This window comes from Ranitomeya variabilis, chromosome 4 (genome assembly GCF_051348905.1).
Source record: "Ranitomeya variabilis isolate aRanVar5 chromosome 4, aRanVar5.hap1, whole genome shotgun sequence".
NCBI lineage: Eukaryota > Metazoa > Chordata > Amphibia > Anura > Dendrobatidae > Ranitomeya > Ranitomeya variabilis.
In genome coordinates this window covers 260,106,694-260,125,994 of record NC_135235.1, presented here as the reverse complement: position 1 = coordinate 260,125,994, position 19,301 = coordinate 260,106,694, and the positions used below count along the sequence as shown (strand labels likewise).

The 19,301-nt window shown below is 48.5% G+C and overlaps 1 protein-coding gene across 1 annotated transcript in view; it reads left to right on the top strand.

Annotated features, from left to right (window-relative positions):
• Positions 1-19,301, top strand: part of DISP3 (dispatched RND transporter family member 3) — a 136,412-nt gene that overhangs the window by 89,311 nt on the left and 27,800 nt on the right. Inside the window, exons 6-11 of the mRNA XM_077249686.1 lie at positions 850-1,010; positions 10,781-10,920; positions 12,119-12,264; positions 12,794-12,955; positions 14,283-14,444; positions 19,145-19,267. Of these exons, the coding sequence (XP_077105801.1) occupies positions 850-1,010; positions 10,781-10,920; positions 12,119-12,264; positions 12,794-12,955; positions 14,283-14,444; positions 19,145-19,267 (894 nt within the window). The remainder of the gene's footprint in view (positions 1-849; positions 1,011-10,780; positions 10,921-12,118; positions 12,265-12,793; positions 12,956-14,282; positions 14,445-19,144; positions 19,268-19,301) is intronic.

The following is a 19,301-nucleotide window of genomic DNA, read 5'->3' as shown; positions in this document are numbered from 1 at the left end:
GAGTTTGGCATTTGTGATCCCGCAGTGAAATGCTTACTGTCTGGCTGCTTTGTGTGTATATTACATTTCACTTTTATCACTCAGCTGCTTTTAGATGAGCATCGATTTCCGTCTTTTTTTTCCCATGGAAAAATTCACATATTCTGCACTTTGATAGAACGTAATATTTCACTTTAAGAGCTGAGACACAAAACCGACATTTGTAGTGTTCTTCATAGCCCCATCCAGATTTATACCCCTGTAATTCACTGACACAGGCAGAATTATTATCATGCTGCAGTGACAATGAGCCGGATATTATACAGTCACTGCAGCATTATAATAATGAGGGCACATAATGCCCCACTGGCCGTGTATCCTGGTTATTATAACGCTGCACTGACCGTGTATGTCCTGGTTATTGTAGCACCGCGCTGACCGTGTGTCCTGATTATTCTAATGCCGCACTGACCGTGTGTCCTGGGTATTCTAACGCCGCACTGACCGTGTGTCCTGGTTATTATAACGCTGCACGGACCGTGTGTATCCTGGTTATTATAACGCCGCACTGACTGTATATGTCCTGGTTATTATAATGCCGCACTGACCGTGTGTTCTGGTTATTATAACGCCGCACTGACCGTGTGTATCCTGGTTATTATAACGCCGCACTGACCGTATATGTCCTGGTTATTATAATGCTGCACTGACCGTATGTGTCCTGGTTATTGTAACACTGCCATATAGTGCCAGCCTTGGTTCGATGCCCACCGTAGTCACCTTTGCAGACCTTCCGTCTAAGTGTTGTATATAAAGAACTAAAAAATGTTGTGACGCGCACTGAAATTCATGTTATGGCTTCTCTTATAGGGGTCGACGATGTGTTTGTGTTCATAAACACCTATCGGCAGGCGAATCAGATAAGAGACCCTCGCCAGCGGATGATCCACACTGTACAGACTGCTGGGAAAGCAACTTTCTTCACCTCCCTGACTACAGCATCCGCTTATGCAGCCAACGTCTTCTCCCAGGTTGGAGGTTTACTTAGATTTATACAGCTCCTATGGAGTTTGCAATTAATTGTACAGATCCAGGTGCAGTGAGCTCCCCCTTGTGGTAGCTATATACATCTGTATCTAGTAAGCTCCCCGTAGTGGTGGCTGTATAAATCTGTATGTAGTGAGCTCCCCCTAGTGGTGGCTGTATAAATCTGTATGTGGAGTGCTCCCTCTAGTGGCGGCTGTATAAATCTGTATGTAGTGAACTCTTTTATTATAAAAATACAAAACTTACAATCAATAAATAGCACAAATCAAAACCCCAGCAAAAGCAACTGTCCGAGTCCAACATTACCACCCCCCCAGTCCAAAGCAAAGTCCAAGTCCAGCATAACTGCCCCCAGTCAAAGCAACCCCGCAAAAGAAAACAAAACTGCCTTCTTCTTTCTCAGAGAAGCTTCCTCCATCTTTCTTTCTTATGTTGTTTTCCGTCCTTTACTCGTCTTTTCACTTTTTATCCATCCAGATCTCCTCCTCCCCAGGTTACATCACCCAAGGAGAGAAGAAACATTTTATTAATACACACGCACATACACACTTCATACCAAACCTGACAAAGAAAAACTCTGGTCCATCGCCCAAAAAGAAACATTATAGCCACCTGGCTTAAACACATCTATCTAAATCACACAAAACACATTTTTTTTTCCTTTTTATCTATTTTATAATTTTTATTTTTTTTATATATATATATATATATATATATATATATATATTTATTTATTATTATTTTTTTTTTTTTTTTTTTTTTTTTTTTTTTTTTTTTTTTTTTTTACACAGCAAACACAACTATAAACAACCTACCACCAAACCCACACAATACAAAAATTAGCTCACCGAGGAACTTATATCCTCTTGCCTACAAGACAGGATCATCACATTACAATACAATGCTACATAACTCTATATACAACACTTACCCAGAGCCAGGATTGGTGCCTGTAAGCCCTATATCAATAATTCACTTCTGCAAAACAAAAATCTGATAGTGAAAAGCCCCAGCCCGCCACCGGGAAACCGGAGATGACAGGCTTCTACCCTAGCAATCCTTACCCTACCAGCCGTCCCTACCTGTCTAGACATCTGTCCCTATTTATCTGCCTACCTTTCCCTGTCTCTCCCTGCCTGACCCTACGACCCTACCTAACACCGCGTGCCTACCTAACTGTCCCTGGGCTGTCCCTATCCTGTCCCTACCTATCTACCTGTCCCTACTGAAGCTATCTACCTGTCCCTATCATTTACCTGCTCATCTAAGCCCTAGGTACATTAAATGAGAACCCTCTCCAAAGAAGAGAGGCCCTCGCTGCACCCAGCCTGTCATACTCCAGAGAGCGCACCTTCACCAGGCCACCCAGAATGTTCCTAACAACCTCGTCCCTGGGGAGGATTTTCTGCTGAGTTGACACTAAGCACCGTGCGTTCCACGTGTAAAACCTGACCACTAAACTGACTAGAAATAAAGTGCCCCGATCTCGGCCACCCAGGGATCCGAAGGCCCCATACGCCCACTCCGCATAGGAAAGGTGTGCCAGCCGAGGCCAGCCTATGGAAGCACCCACCCTGTTGTAGACCCCTGTATTAAAAGGACACTGAAGGAGGAAGTGCTCCATGCTTTCCAGCGTGTCGCAACACCCCTCACGGGGACAACCCCGATCATCGGAGTTCCTACACTTCAGGTTGTCCCTTACATACAGTTTCCCATGGAAGCAGCGCCAAGCCAAGTCCCAAAACTTCAAGGGGATCCGTGTAGAATTCAATAACCTCAGCCCACCCTCCAGATCCCGACTTGGGCAATCTTTGAGCACCAGAGGCTTCTGGAAATGGGTCAACAGGACCCTCCTGTCAAGGAATTTCCTCGACATGGTCCTGATCTCCCACATTCCCAGACCCCACCGGCGGATCACCTTCAGAACCGGGGTAGCGTAAGCCGGGAGATGCCCGTGCGGTGTGCGCAGGTCCTTCACTTGCCCTCCTGTCTCCCATTCCTGGAAGAAGGGTCGAAGCCATCCCCTGCAGGAGAATACCCACGGAGGAGCCCTCTCTGACCAGAGGTTGGCGATGTTAGTCTTGACAAAAGTGTTTATTAGAAACACCACTGGGTTGACCATACCCAACCCTCCTAGTCTCCTCGTGCGGTACGTGACCTCCCGCTTGACTAGGTTCAGCCTATTTCCCCATAACATCTGGAAAAACAGGCTGTAGACCCGTGTCCAGAGCGGCTCTGGCAACATGCAGACACTGCCCAGGTATATTAACAAGGGTAGCAAAAAACCCTTAACCAGGCTAACCCTTTCCCTCAGGGTGAAAGACCAACCCTTCCATTGGTCCACCTTCTGGGCGGCGATCTTAAGTCTGCCCTCCCAATTTTGCTGGGGGTAGTCCCCAGGGCCAAATTCGATGCCTAGGATTTTTGCCGATGCCTGGGGCTCTGGAAGAGTGTCCGGGAGACCAAAACTAGGGTCACCCCCTCCCAGCCAGAGACTCTCACACTTTTCCTGATTAATTCTGGACCCAGAAGCCTCCGAGTAGCGATCAACCTCAGACATGACCCACTCCGCCTCCTCACCCGAGGACACGAAAAGGGAGACGTCATCGGCATACGCTACCACCCTCAGAGTGGCTTCCGGGGCCACCTGGTCCATCCTGACTCCCGCCAACGGCCCACGCTCAATCCTCCTTAAAAGGGGATCTATCGCGAACACGTATAACAGCGGGCTCAATGGGCAGCCCTGGCGGACCCCAGACCCAACCTCAAAAGGGCGGCCAGACCAACCATTCACGAGCGGGAAAGTCTCTGCCCCCGCGTACAAGATCTTTAGCCAATTTACAAACCCCCCAGGCAGACCGTACCTCAGAAGGACGGACCAGAGGTACTCATGGTTAACCCGATCAAAAGCCTTCGCCTGGTCTAAGGACAGCAAGTACCCCTTCCAGTGACCTGCCCTGCCCTGCTCCACTGCCTCTCGGACACCGAGCACAGCACTAAACGTACTGCGGCCTGGAACAGAGCAGTGCTGGGCCCCCGAAAGGAGCCGGGGTGCAAACTTCACCAGCCGTTTGAACAGCACCTTTGCCAGAACCTTCCGGTCCGTATTGAGAAGCGCTATGGGACGCCAATTCTCAATACGGGACGGGTCCTTACCCTTTGACAGGATAATCAGGGCCGACTGCCTCATTGACCGGGAGAGAGCGCCCGAGGAGAGACACTCGTTAAACACCTCGGTCAAGAGGGGGACCAAGGAGTCCCTAAATGTCTTATAAAACTCGGATGTTAAGCCATCCGGACCTGGCGATTTCTTAGGCCGAAGCCCATCAATGGCCAGTCGCACTTCCTCTTCCCTGATTGGTTCTGTCAAAACGTGAAGCGAGGGGTCATCTCCTGGCTCAGGGATGGCCTCGGCCAGGAAAGCCGACATCACGTTCCGATCCAGATCCCTCTTCCCCAAGAGGTGTGAGTAGAAAGATCTGATCACCTCCAGGATCCCTGATTTGGATCTGTTCAGGGAACCCGTATCGTCGACCAAACCTGTCACCACCTTACAACTCACTGACATCTTACAGTTTCTGTAGGGGTCAGGCGAGCGGTACCTCCCGAAATCCCTCTCAAAAACCAAAGATGTGTGCCTATCGTACTGACACCTCTTGAGTAAAGACTTCACTCTGGAGATCTCCTCACGGTCACCTCCAGCCGAGACGAGATGTTCGAGTTTCCTCCTCAGTTCCTGATACAGGCGGTACCTGCTCAGGCTCCTGAGGCTCGAGAGCCGGCGGAAGAAACTCGCAACCCGATCCTTGAACATCTCCCACCACTCTGACTTATCGCTACAGAGATCCAAAAGCGGTACCTGGCTCTGAAGAAAGTCCTCAAAGGATTGTCTTATCTCTGCTTCTTCCAAGAGGGACGAATTCAGCTTCCATAGTCCCCTTCCCATCCGAGGGGTTTCTGAAACATTCAGAGAAAAAGAAATCAGACAGTGATCGGAGAACTCCACCTCAACAACGGACACTGCTGAAGAGATGGCTTCCTCCTTTAAAAAAAACCTGTCTATCCTAGACCTACAATTACCTCTATAAAAGGTGAAACCACAGTGACCTGGGGTGTGCCGGATGTGGACATCCACCAGGCGAGCGTCACTAGCTATGCTATTAAGAGTATTACTATCATAAGCCAGCCGGTCAATGGAGCCTCCCCTATCACGAAGCCTTGTGACAGTGTTAAAGTCACCTCCAAAGACCACCTGCCGACTCGTAAAAAGATAGGGCTTAATCTTCAGGAAGAGACATTTACGGTCCCACTTTGACTGCGGACCATAGATGTTAATGAGCCGAAGCTCCTGTCCCCTCATGAAGACGTCTAAGACCAGGCACCTCCCCATTTCTACCTCGATAACTCTCCGGCATTCAACCGATGCAGTCTTAAAAAGGACTGCCACCCCGCTACACGGCTCGGCCGCAAGAGACCAGTACGAAGACCCGCACCTCCACTCGCTCTCCGCCTTGCGTATGGCCCCCATATCGGTAAGCCTGGTCTCCTGCAAAAACAAAATTTCAGCCTCAAATCGGGTGAGAAAATCAAAGGCCGCAAATCTAGCCGCATCAGACTTTATACTAGCAACATTAATGGTCGCTAGAGTCAACGGGGTGGGTGCCGCCATCATGAGTGATCGAGTTAGATGGCCTTTTTCTTCCCCCCACCCTTTTTCTTAGCCCGCTCATCTCCGGACGATGAAGCCCCCCCCTCTTCTTTTCAGAGAGACAGAGGTATCCATCCCTCCCACCTCTTTCTCATCTCCGGACCCAGGGTCATCCCTACCTCCCGAGGAAGACACACCCCCTGGAGAAGGGACTCCCCCGCCTCCCAAAGGCCCTCCCGATGTTGCCTCCGGAACCTCACCCCCGACTCCCGTCTCAGCAGGATCGTCAAGGGCTTGGAACCGGTTGGAGAGGGGGATCAGAGGGGAGTCGGTGGGACCTTCCTTAGGCACCTTGGTCAGGGAAGAAGATTTTCCACCTTTTTTCTTCTTTTTTTTTTACTTTTGGCACTCTTGGTACCCTTGTCACCCATTTCTTTTGGCTGTTCCCCTCCATCCTCATCAAAACTTTCATATTGAGAGGCATCTGAGAGATCAGCCACTTCCTCATTCTCCATCCGTCTGATCTCCTCATTCACCGCTTCCTCCCCCGGGGCCTCAGTGACATGAGCTGTCGCCTCGGAGGAGGGGGCAGCCATTACCCCAGTTTCCCGAGGCTCCTCCTGCCCCCTGCCCTCCTGACGCCTTGCCTTCCTCCGCTGGTAAGAGGGGCCCCTCGCCCTGCCATTCCTCATCGGCCCCTCAGCTCCTCCCCCGCTGCCACCTCCAACCTCTGCAGAAGTTGCACCGCCAGGAACTTCCTCACGGCTCCCCTCCGCCCGGCCGGCCATGGCATTAGAGAAGGAACGAGGGCAGCGGCTGAACGGGTGACCTAGATCACCACACAGGTGACATCGAATGACACCACAGGATGCGGCGAGGTGACCCACCTCACCACACAAGGCACATTTCTGCACCTTGCAGCCCGCGCTGAAGTGGCGAGGATCACCGCACCTGTGGCATACCTTCGGCTGCCCCTGGTAGAAGACCAGAATCCGATCCCTTCCCAGGAAAGCCGAGGAAGGGATGTGGGTGACAGTGCCACCTGAACGCTTCAACTTTACCATGAAGGTCCAGCCACCTGACCAGATACCAAAATCGTCCCGGTTCTTCTTAGGGACCTCCACAACCTCGCCGTACCGGCTCAACCAGGTCATTATGTCAACGCCAGAAAGAGACTCATTACATGTTAAAACGGTCACTTTCTTTGGCCCACTTTGGCGAGAAATTGCTTCCACGGCGAACCCTCGCCAGCCGGGCTCCTCTTTTACCAGCTCATAATTCGACCAAAAGAGCTCCAAGCCCTCTGGCCGAACAAAGCTGATATAAAAGGTGGAGGTCCCAAAAGGATGTATCAGAGCAAAGATGTCAATAGCCCTGAAGTCCATCTTCATGAGGAGCTTCACCACATTTGTCCTGGACGGACACGCCTCATCGCCCCTCCAGCGAAGACGAACCACATTTCTCCTGGAGACCCCCTGCCCGGCTGTCGGGAGGGACCACACGGTCTCCCCCCCCTTTTTCTCTTGGAAGGCAGCTAGACCAAACTTATCTAGCCAGTAGGACAACGCCACCTCTCTTCCCTCTACATTGATCGTCCGCTCACCTTTTTTGAGGGCCTCCAGGAAACAGCGGCGAAAAGCTTCATTCCCTGGGTTCGGAGATGAGGAAGACCCCTGTGGAACCCCAGCGGCAGCAGCCGCATAACTAATGGCGGCTGCAGGTGAGGGGGACGATGGACCAGCCCCTATATTCCCTGAACCCTCAACCTCACAGTCAACCATCTCCACCTCACTTACCTCAGCCTCACCATTTTCACTGGTAGAAATCACCGCACTGGCACCATTCACACCAACCATACCTCCAGCAGAAACCACCCCTGACCCGTCACCATTATCACAGACACTATTCACACCACTTGCACCAATTCCATTCTTATTTACATTTACATTTTTGTTTGCATTTTTTTTTCTGCTTTCTGCTGGGATTGTTATTTGCAGTGCAGCTGCCCCTTTAAGATCCACACTGCAGGGTTTGATTACCACACCCTGCTTTTCAGCAGAGCATGTGCTGGCAGCTGCAGACTGTTGCTCCAGCCTCTCCTGCAGACCATCTCCACACTCCCGTGTGCACTTCACCGCCGGGTCCCCCGCAGATACAGGTGACACACATGCAGAGGACCCCGGCAGTGCGACCCCCTCCGGCGAGGGTGTGATCCGGGACGGCATTACCGCAGCCATTACAGCTGCACCCGAGATGATAACCGGTGCCGGGGTCCCGGATTTTGACCCAGCATCGGATCTGCATGTGGGGGACCCCGACACCACAGCACACGCCGCCGATGATGCGGCCCCGGCTGACAGCACACCGCTAACACTGCGGGGAGCGGTGACCACCGGTAAGGTACCCACAGCCTCCACCCCCCGAGCGCCTGCAGGTGCAGCAGGCACCAGGCCGTCCCCCGTTACCACAGAGGATCGGGCCTGGACACCTCCACAGGTTCTATTACTGCCCGCCACAGGGCCACACTCCAGACCATGCACACTGTCCGGCTCTGCAGCCGCATGCCCACTCTCGCCCCCTCTGCTACCGCCAGCAGAGACGGCGACCTGCGCCATATGACTTGTACTCTCCCCGCTCCCTCGCACCGGAACCACTGCAGGTCCCGGGCCGGGGTGGGTAGCGGGCTCCACACAGCGGGATCGGGGGGTCCCAGGAAGGGGGACAAACACCAACCTCTCCTCCGATGTTTTCTTCCTTTTTTTGCTTTTCTTTTTCCCCCTCCTGGTTGCCTCGTCCCTGCAGACCTCATCCCCAAACTTCAGGTGGGCATAATTTACTGGGGACTCCAGCTGACGGATCTGCTGCAAGACGAGGCAACCCCCACTACTGCTGTTATCACCCCCATCATCCTCTGAAATACTATTGTCTGATGGGAGTGGGACCTGCACTGGATCTATCCCGCTGTGTGTGGCCTGGAGATCACTTACCAAGCCCCCAGGTGGGTACGGCGCCTCCTCCATCTCCTCATGGTCCACCTCCTCCACCTGGGTCGGACGCCGAGACCCCTCTGGCTCCTTTGCAGCAGCCATGTTGTGGAATCGGTCCTCGTTTTCCAGTTTTTCCCGGAAGGGCCCGCTGTTGTTTAATATAGCTGCTCTCCGGGCTTCCATGCCCTCAATGCATATCCCCAGGCTGGATATCCTGGCTGTCAGGGCAGACTTCTCTGTGCGGGAGGCTCTGCTTGCAGCTTGCCTCACCTCCTTCAGCTCCTCCCGGAGTCTCCTGATGGTCTTCCCAGCCTCATCATACTCGCTGAGGTACGTATGGACGCGGGAGCCATAGCTGGTAACTGGCTCCCGTGCGGCCCTAGTGCCCCAGTCCTTCGGCACCGCCACCGCTGCACCTCTGCGAGTACTCCGCTCACCTCCGGGAGGAGACACCGCAGTGGCCCTCGCCTCAGCCTTAGGGGCTTTGCAGCCCTCCTGGGTCTTCCTGGGCTCCTCCATGTTTTGGGCCTTGCCGGATCTGGTGACCCTCTTTGCCGGTAGCAATGAGCTCCCACCCCTCGCCGGCTTAGACCGAGGGGTGGGAGACGGGGACTCAGCCCCACAGTCCATCCACTACACCCCTCTCTTTCCTAGGTCAGAGAGGGGGAGAATTACTGGTGGGAAAAAAAACTGGTGACTCTCCTGGAGCAAACAGACCAGCACCTTCCTCCACAGACTACAGGCTCCTAGTGGTGGCTGTAGAAATCTGTATGTAGTGAGCTCCCCCTAGTGGTGGCTGTATAAATCTGTATGTGGAGTGCTCCCTCTAGTGGCGGCTGTATAAATCTGTATGTAGTGAGCTCCTCCTAGTGATGAATGTATAAATCTGTATGTAGTGAGCTCCCCCTAGTGGTGGCTGTATAAATCTGTATGTAGTGAGCTCCCCCTAGTGGTGGCTGTATAAATCAGTATGTGGTGTGCTCCCTCTAGTGGCGGCTGTATAAATCTGTATGTAGTGAGCTCCTCCTAGTGGTGAATGTATAAATCTGTATGTAGTGAGCTCCTCCTAGTGGTGGCTGTATAAATCTGTATGTAGTGAGCTCCCCCTAGTGGTGACTGTATAAATCTGTATGTAATGAGGGCTCCTCGTGGTATCTTCCTGAAATGGAGACCTCTCCACAACCCTGTTTAAATCTACCCTAATAGGGCATTTTGCGGTGGGTTGTTGAGCCGACATTTCCTTTTGGGTGAATATTCATGCAGTGTGTTTGCTGTAGATCCTTCGCATGGATTTGTGTGCGATAAGTCCGCAGTATGGACTTTATATCTGCAACATGTTATTTCTTTTGCAGATTTGTTGGGGATTTTGCACATTGACTTCAAAATAAATTCGGCAATTATTTTTTTGATTTCTGGAGTTCCCCACAGATCTCTATTTTTTTTTTCCAATTTATTTATTTATTTATTTATTTATTTATTTTTTCAATCAAAATCTAAGGAAACATCCACACAGGCACAACTGCTTGAAAATCTGCAAAATTCGGTGCAGATCTGATTTGCATGTTTTTCCTGCAAATTTCTGCAGCAATCAGACTGCTTTGGACTGACCCTTTTTGGCAAATTTGTCTGCACGAAATCCAAAATTAATTTCTCTGCAAAATGATGGCAAAATCTGCATTTGTTGCAGAATTGCCTTGCAGTAGAAAGGGTGAAATCCGCAAAAAATTCGGCAGAAGTAATTGACTCATTTGATGAACTGGAAAATCTGCATCAGATGGAATTCTGCTGCGTCGTTCCAGTTCCAGAACTATCTAGGAGTCTAGAACGTTTCGTCCGCGCCCTGCAGACACGAATCTGCAGCCGAAAGTGACGGACGCTGACATTTTGACATCCACAAAGCGTGGAACCTGCAGTAAATCCCGAGCAGAATCTGCACTCTTTGGCGTGGATTTTTCAGCTGCGGATTTGTTGCAGATTTTTTTGGCTCCTGTGGATTTACGACGATGGTTATGATGACAACGGCTCAGAGAAGATGATTTTTTGCATTCAGACTCGTGAATGTTTACAGGCGGCCGCAATGTGACAGTCTGAGTCACCGTCCTCTCCTGTCTCCCTGCAGATTCCCGCTGTTCACGACTTTGGTCTCTTCATGTCACTCATTGTCTCCTGTTGCTGGGTAGCGGTTCTTTTTATTATGCCGGCTGCGCTGGGTATATGGGGAGCCCACATCTCTCCGCTGGAGACATCATGTCATTCCAAGTGAGTATCGCACAAGTCCTTACTCATCCAGGCGCACTGGAAATCTGACACAACCTGGGGAGAATCCACTTTTTTATTTTTTGTTTCAATGCATCAATAATAAAACTGTAGCAATTGTGCATTACAGCTGGATTAAAAACTCACTACCGATTTGTGTATACAGCTCCTATGCTGAGCGATGTGTTTCCACAGCTACAGACTACAAACAAACCTCTGTGCAGTCTCATGCATGTGTGAGGGAGGAGAATCAGACCTGTTCACTTTGTGCTGCGAAACACGTTGGGAGGGTTTTTATGTATCTTTTTAGACGCTGCTTCTAAAGGAGAGATTGAGATCCGGAGAGGACAAGCAAGGTTCTTTTATTCACACCAGCGCGTTTTGGTGCCAGTCCGGCGTCTTAAAGTAAAGAAAACCATCTTTGAAATGCGTTGGTGTGAGTGAAAAAAGAAAAAAAACCTTGCATATACTTTCTGGATCTCGTCGTTTCCGTGAGCGCGGCCCATACATCCTGATCATCTCCGGATTGCCAATCTTAGCAAGTCGTTATCTATCCAGAATCCTGGCTGAGACCCCCATGGACCCCTATAATGGAGCGTGCACTCTGCTATCTCTGGCTGAGACCCTCATGGACCCCTATAATGGAGCGTGCACTCTGCTATCTCTGGCTGAGACCCCCATAATGGAGTGTGCGCTCTGCTATCTCTGGCTGAGACCCCCATGGACCCCTACAGTGCAGCGTGCACTCTGCTATCTCCACACATTCTGGCCACTGATCCACTCCAATGGGGCTTTACTGAGCGCCACTCTCAGGATCAGCGAGGGTCCCAGTGATCGGACCCCAAGCAATCATCGCCTATGCTCTAGAAGATTAGGCTAAACATCTTCTATGAAAGCTTAAAGTTTGGTGAAGTTACGGAATTATAGAAGAGCTAAGAATGTAACGAAAATTCTATGGAAAACTGATAATAAACAATGACCTCTGTGATCAGAGTCAGGTTTTGTCAGAGCTGTGATAATGACGTGGTCCTCAGAGCCCGTTCCTCACCAGGTCTGTAGTGGTCGTCCATATGTTAGTCCTTCCTGTAAATGTGGGCGAATCTGCAACATCTTGTCTCAGGCAGCAGATTTGGAGAACACCCTGATGGTTACCCGTCAGCCTCTCGAATCTCACCCCAGAGGTTCTTGTTCTTATCTCCAGCTGCAGTGAAAGATGTCTGAGGAAAAACAGCTTAGACATTCACGAGGACCTTCTCCCTGGCCAGGACCCCTACTCCAGGCCAGTCCCCGGCACGGTCCCGTACCTGGATGATGACATTCCCCTCCTGTCGGTGGAAGATGATGCAGGTAGGTTTATAATGATGGTTCTATGGTCCGGGTCTGTGGGCTTCCATTGCCTTCCCTGCCTCCTGTTAGTCCATAGAGTTGAACAAATTTTTAAAATTTGCCAAATTTCCCAAAATTTGATTTGTGGCGAATCGTAAAAGGCCCTAATTTTGTGCGATGTGTATGAGGTCTTCTCATTGGACTGTATCCAATACTTTTCAAGCTCAGAAGTGGCTACAGGTAAACGAATGGTAATCGTTCTTCAATGCAGTGCTGTCACACACTATCTGTAATATTTATTCAGTGCTTTATAGCTTTCTCTCTAAATGTATTGCCGAGCTGTGACGTCCTCTCACTATCCAGATTCACCCTAAAAATAGCTGCTGCATTTTTTATAGTGGCTGTGAACTTTAGCTGTGCTATACCATACGATGGGATAGCTGCAAATCATTATGGGGAAGCCTTCACAGGTGTTACTGGGGTCATAGGAGCTTTCTCTGGCTGATGCAATCTAGGCCTTGTTTTTCTGAAGAGTTTGTTTTCTTTGCAGTGGCTCTTGAATTCGGGGACGTTCCTCTGGTTTCTGTACTGCCAGACGGTTTTGAGCAGAAGTCAGACGTAGATAGAAGAGATCAAGTACTACAATGGTTCCACACCATCCTGCACCATTGTGTCCTGTGGACGTCTGATAAGGGCCGGCACGTCACCGTGGGTAAGAAGAGCTTTTCCTTAAAGGAAAACTCCAGCTAGACTCAAACAGTTTTGATATTCCTATTTTTACCCGATGTAGACTGTACGGGGTGAACACACTGTCTGTCATGTTTTTGGTTCCCTCCGTGATGCACCACGCCATTGGTTCCTACCATACTGACTAGTAGTCCCTCTCTTTTAGTGGAACAGTCCCGTGAAACAAGCCACAAAAGGTATAGTGCTTAGCAAAACCACCGCAAAAAAAGGCATTTTTTTTATTGTTTTCCTGGGTGTTTTAGGCATTCATAAAGGCGGAGCTTAAAGGGGGTTTTCCTCTTTTTTTGGAGACCTTTTTTTTTTTTTTTCGAATGCTTGTATTTGGGGCTAAAAATCATTTTTGCAATTAGGTCTCATTAAACATTTTGCATCCTTGGCTTTTACCGGCTCTTTTTTTTTCTGTTCACATTCAACTTTTGATGTGATCTGGGGTCATAAATCAGCTGAGATCTCAGGAAAAAAAAACATAAGACTTACAAACCCTCCATAAGACTGTCATAGTGAGCTCACTGATGGACCCTCAGTGAACTCATTCTGCAGCCAGCAATAGACAGTGAAACACAGAGTCTATTGAAGGCAAACGGGGCAACATTTTTAATGGAAAAATTATTTTTAGCCCAAAATATGTGTATTTAAGTGAGAAAAACAAACATTTGTCCTGAAAAGTTCACAGCCCCTTTGAATATCATAAATTTTGCAGAGTAAAAGTTGCTCACAGCAAAAATGTGCTACTTTTTTTTAAATCCGTAAAAGTGATATAAAGTCCTTGATAAATTCCCCTCACCCTCAATCACCGACTTTTCCTGGAGGGTTTAAGTAGTAAAACTGCAGTGACATAATTGTGAAGTGTGCTGGATTTCCCTGGATTTTTGGGGTTTATATAAACGTTCTGGGGCGGGTGTGTTCATGGAAGGGATTTTGGGGGTGGGGTTTGGGCGGGACTTAAAGTGTAACTTTCATTTTAATTTTTATTACATAGATCAATAGTACACGTGAAAATATGAAACTTTGTAATCTATCTTATCAGAGAAATCTGCTTCTTTCTCCTCCTGGACTGAGCTTTCACTTTTCCCCAATATTGAGATGGGGAGATGACCGTTGCTGCCCGTAAGAGTCTATGGAGAAGGGAAAGGAGTGGTTGGAGCTGGTGGCAGATACGGACGTCCTGCAGCAGGTTCTCCTGAGACCACAGTTACACTTTAAGATCCCCTTAAATGTTGGTGATTGCTGTGATACAAAAATAATTAAATATTTAGCAAATGGAACTAATTTTGCCCCTCCCTCATTTTTAGGTATTTTTGTAGCGGTCCTCATCCTCTCTATATCTTTTGCGTCCCGTCTTCATCCTGCCAGCCGAGCCCCTGTCCTCTTTAGGCCGGACACGAATATCCAGCTGCTCCTAGACCTGAAGTACAATCTGAGCGCGGAGGGCATATCCTGCGTGACGTGCTCCGGTAAGGGCTGACTGCAATGTATCCTAGAAGTCTGGGTCAAAAGCTTAGAGGTTCTGCTCTCAAGAGACGCCTTAGCGTTTTCCCCGGAGATTTCCGAGCTCAGCCTTCTTTATTGTGTGTAATGCCGGTTATTTCCCGACCGTCTTGTGGCAGATGACCTTCCGCTATCCGCAATCAGAGCCGCCGTCCGTTCACGGGGCGCTCCATATTACGGTGAATGTCACCACAGACGCTCTCGGTGTTTTCTGAACTCCAAATAGGTTTGACATTTCATTAAATTGAAAAGTGTGCGGTGCGGGGAGATCTCGTCAGATGCTGCACGGCCGCTTGGGTGTTAGAGGACGAGACCCTGAAAATTACACAATATATCTCTGTAAAACAAGGTGAAGACTCCAGGACTCGACATCGACCACAATCACATTGGTGTTATTATTCTTATGATCTTATGAGAAAAGGCTTCAAAAGGTAACACAGAAATGCCCCCATGACGGTGGCCAGGCGCGGTGCCCCCATGCTGGTGGCCAGGCACGCAGTGCCCCTATGCCGGTAGCCAGGCGCAGTGCCCCCATAGCATAGTGGTGACATATGCAGTGCCTCCCTTAAAAGTAAAAGCCACAGTGCCCCCAATAACGGTTACTGCCGCAGTGACCCCAATAACTTTTACAGTCACAGTGCCCCCATAGTAGTGGCAGTCACAGTGCTGGCATTGGCGACTCAGTGATCATACAAGGATCAGACCCCTGCACATGGTAGCCCAGATGCCAGTGTGTTAAAGTGATGGAGGCGCTAGGCACCCTGACCTTCGTCACCATCGCTTCTCCCATCCCCCGCACTTTACTGACTAGACGCCCCCTGCTTCCATCTGGATTGTGTCCCCACTTTATGACGCTCATGTTGTTTCTCCGCTCGCTCTTTGTGATACATCGGAATCTAAGCGCAGCGGGAATCATTCATCTACACAGCCGCATCTGGAGGCTGGACTGACCGCAGAACAAAGGGAGACTGGGAAATATTACAGGGGTCCTGAAGTTCTATTGTGTAAGAGGAACGGGGGCTTCCCTCCATGGCAAGGATCTGCAGGTGCCCCTGCTATGGAGATTCTGGGAAGGGTCGACTTTAGTGAGTGCAGCTCTGGGGTATAATATAGGATGTAACTCGGCATCAGTAATGTAATGTATGTACACAGTGACTGCACCAGCAGAATAGTGAGTGCAGCTCTGGAGTATAATACAGGATGTAACTCAGGATCAGTAATGTAATGTATGTACACAGTGACTGCACCAGCAGAATAGTGAGTGCAGCTCTGGAGTATAATACAGGAGGTAACTCAGGATCAGTAATGTAATGTATGTACACAGTGACTGCACCAGCAGAATAGTGAGTGCAGAACTGGAGGATAATACAGGATGTAAATCGAGAAGCCAGGCTTTGGCTGGATCTCACTGAAATGTGGCCTCCGATACCTAAGTTTGGAGACATAGTTTGCTGCTATACTTTTTTACATAGATGACCTCTTCATAGAGAAGCTGAGGCTTGGTGCCAGGGAAGACATCACACCCGGCTGAGAAGTTAGAACAATCTTCTCCAATAACGGTATTGACGTCTCCTCTGGTGCACAGAGACTTTCAATAAGCTGAGCATTGATCTAAGAAACTGGTGTTCATTTTATTCTAGTAATTGGTCACTTTGGGGTTTACTAAATCATCCAGAGAGGATTTCTAGGTCTAACTTTCGTTATGCACTATAAAGGTCACTTTAAGAAATAAAAAAAAAAAGAGCGTAGGCATCCGTCTTAGAGGTGTAAGCAAATCACTGGGGGAGGGCAATTTTTCTCTTGAACCGACTGAGCATTCATCTACATGTTCCTTGAGTTTGGTCTTCTTGCCCTCTATCCCGAAGTATACACCTGCAGGTTCCTTGAGTTAGGACCTCTGACCCTCTATGGCTGAGCATTCACATGCAGGTTGCTTTAGTTAGGACCTCTGACCCTCTATGGCTGAGCTTTCTCTTGTAGGTTCCATGAGTTAGGACCTCTGACCCTCTATGGCTGAGCATTCACATGCAGGTTGCTTTAGTTAGGACCTCTGACCCTCTATGGCTGAGCTTTCTCTTGTAGGTTCCATGAGTTAGGACCTCTGACTCTCTATGGCTGAGCATTCATCTACAGGTTTCTGGAGTTAGGACCTCTGACCCTCTATGGCTGAGCATTCACATGCAGGTTCATTGAGTTAGGACCTCTGACCCTCTATGGCTGAGCATTCACATGCAGGTTCCTTGAGTTAGGACCGCTAACCCTCTATGGCTAAGCATTCATCTGCTGGTTCCTCTAGTTTGGTTGCCATTGAGCCGAGCCCATTCTGTTAAATGCATTTTAGGAATTACTCTACAACAAAGACTATACCTCCATAAAGGGTTAAGAACAAGGGGTTCTGAACAGATCTTATTCAGCTTCGTCTATTCCTATGGAGGAAAGGGGGGGTATTATGCCATTATGGATGGACCATAGAGAAAGTCTAAATGTGTTCTCTGGTGCCAGGACTTCTCTTCACTTATGCTATGGAGGGGGAATACTATACCAGTATGGATGGACCATCATAGGCTGCATCCAATGGTGACTGAGTCATCATAACTGGTGTGTGACATGGTGGATCTCATGAAAGTTAATTATTATGGCGCCAAAAGCAATGTCAAGTGTAGACTAACAGGGTGATAGGGGAATTATATGTTTTGATTGGACTTTGAGAAGCTTGTGATAGGGATACGGTGTACAATAATAGTTTGGAAGATGAATGTCCATAAATGGCTCATTTATGTCCGAGAATCACTAGAAGAAGTTCTGGCAAGACTTGTCCAACATGACGAGGGATGAAAACAAACCACTTTGCCTTGGCGAGATTATGTTCTAGATAGAAGTCTAGGGCTGAGAAGTGAACATTGTCCTTGGTTATGGAAACTCATACTCAATCTAACAGGGTTCATCTTGTGTACTTCCCGGGGCACCACAATATACATTAGAGAGACTCTTGCCCCTTACTTCATCTCCCTCCGTGCCAGCCAGGCTATGAAGAGGCAGCGGATGGACCAGTGTGAACCCGTATCCAGTGACTGGCTGCATATGTTTGAGCTCAGGACATCATTTATTTAAAACCTTTCCTGGCAGATTTAATTTCTACTGTTCCTGAAAATGGAAATAAGAGAAGTGAAATGAAGGGAACCGCAAGCCTAAGGGAGACGAGCTGAAGCAGATGAGTGTTGCCAGGGCCGGGAACACTCTGCCCAGAGTCTGCCGTACAGACCCTAGAGTCCTCACATTGGAAACTTTTCATCAAACGCTTATTCTTAAATTTTTCACACAGAATATCGATGTTTTTCACCACTGATCTTTTTCATTAAGGCAGTGGAGCTGTAAATGCGGAAAGATTGGAACCACAGTACTGTTATGTTAAAAAGGAAACCCTGCTTTTAGATAAAAAATTTACATAAAGGGTCTTCAGTTATTTTTGAGAAAAAAAAAAAAGTTGTCCACCGAAGGACTCGATAACATTGACAATTGTGCTCCTTTTTGATGACAGTAAGGGTCTTCCAGATGGAAATGTCCACCAAATCCTTGTTGCAATTGATTGTTCTTGGTTGGAAAAGTTGGTCTATGAAAGGGTTCATTGATGAAACCAGTACAGAAGATCCCCCAAAGTAGACCCCATGTTCTGTGGCCAATTTTCATTTCCTTTCTATATATTAATGACTTCTTTCAGAAGATCACCGTGTGGTCATCTCAAGGAGATTTCAATCTTCTTCTACAATGGCTTTCAAATTAGCTCTCTCCCAGAAGGAACAAAAACGATGTAGATGGTGCCACCTATTGGAAGAAGCTACCTTACCATCCTAGAATGTTACAGTTGGAAGGAACCTCCAGGGTCATCGTGTCCAACCCCCTGCTCAATGCTGGATTCGCTAAACCTTCTCGCACAGATGTCTGTCGGCCTCTGTTTGAAGACTTCCATTGAATGTCAATGTCTGACCCATTAACGAACCATAGAACGTAACTAGGGATAGTAGACAAACCGGGCCCCCATCTCCATACATCTGTTTTGAGGTAGTTGTCCCTCAATAGTGTAGAGCAGAGTTTGATTGAATTTGAAGCCCTTGATGCACCTTCTGGATAAACTGGCTCTACTTAGAGATTTGCTGGTTATTGAGTTTTATTGGAAATGCTTCATGCTAAGCATGCAGACTAGTTCTCTCTCAGAAGGATAGAAAACTGTTTTAAAAATGCCATATTTTGGCAGTAGTTCTTAGCTTATTGTCTGCTTAGCTTAATGGAAGAGCAAAAAACAGGAAGAGCAAAAAACAGGAAGACCTTATGTAAGCGATGAGTGCTACTTCTTAAAGCAATGGTCCTCTCTGGTCTACATCAAGGTGGACAACTAAAAAGAGTCCAAAAAGGGATGGGAGTCTGCACACATACACAAATAAATAAAGGGATGACCTATCATATATGTAGGTGATGGTTGTCTCCTGGCACTGTGAAGACTAAGGAGCTTAGGTAAGGAGATGGAGCCCTGTAGTGCAGAAAGACTTGAGTGACAAAATATTTGAAGGCTCTTATTGGCTGCACGAATGTTGAGCACCATAAGGACCTAAATACCCTTCATGATGAAGAGTTGAATTCTTATAGATCATCTTTACTGTTTGTGCTACAGGTTTGTTCCAGGAGAAACCCCGGAGCCTCCAAAACAACATTCGGACCTCATCAGACAAGAAGAAGAGAGGCTCGTTGGCTACATGGAATAGCAAGATGACCATGGCTGACACTGGACATGAGGGTGAGTTGGGTTGTAACCTCTCATATGATATTTG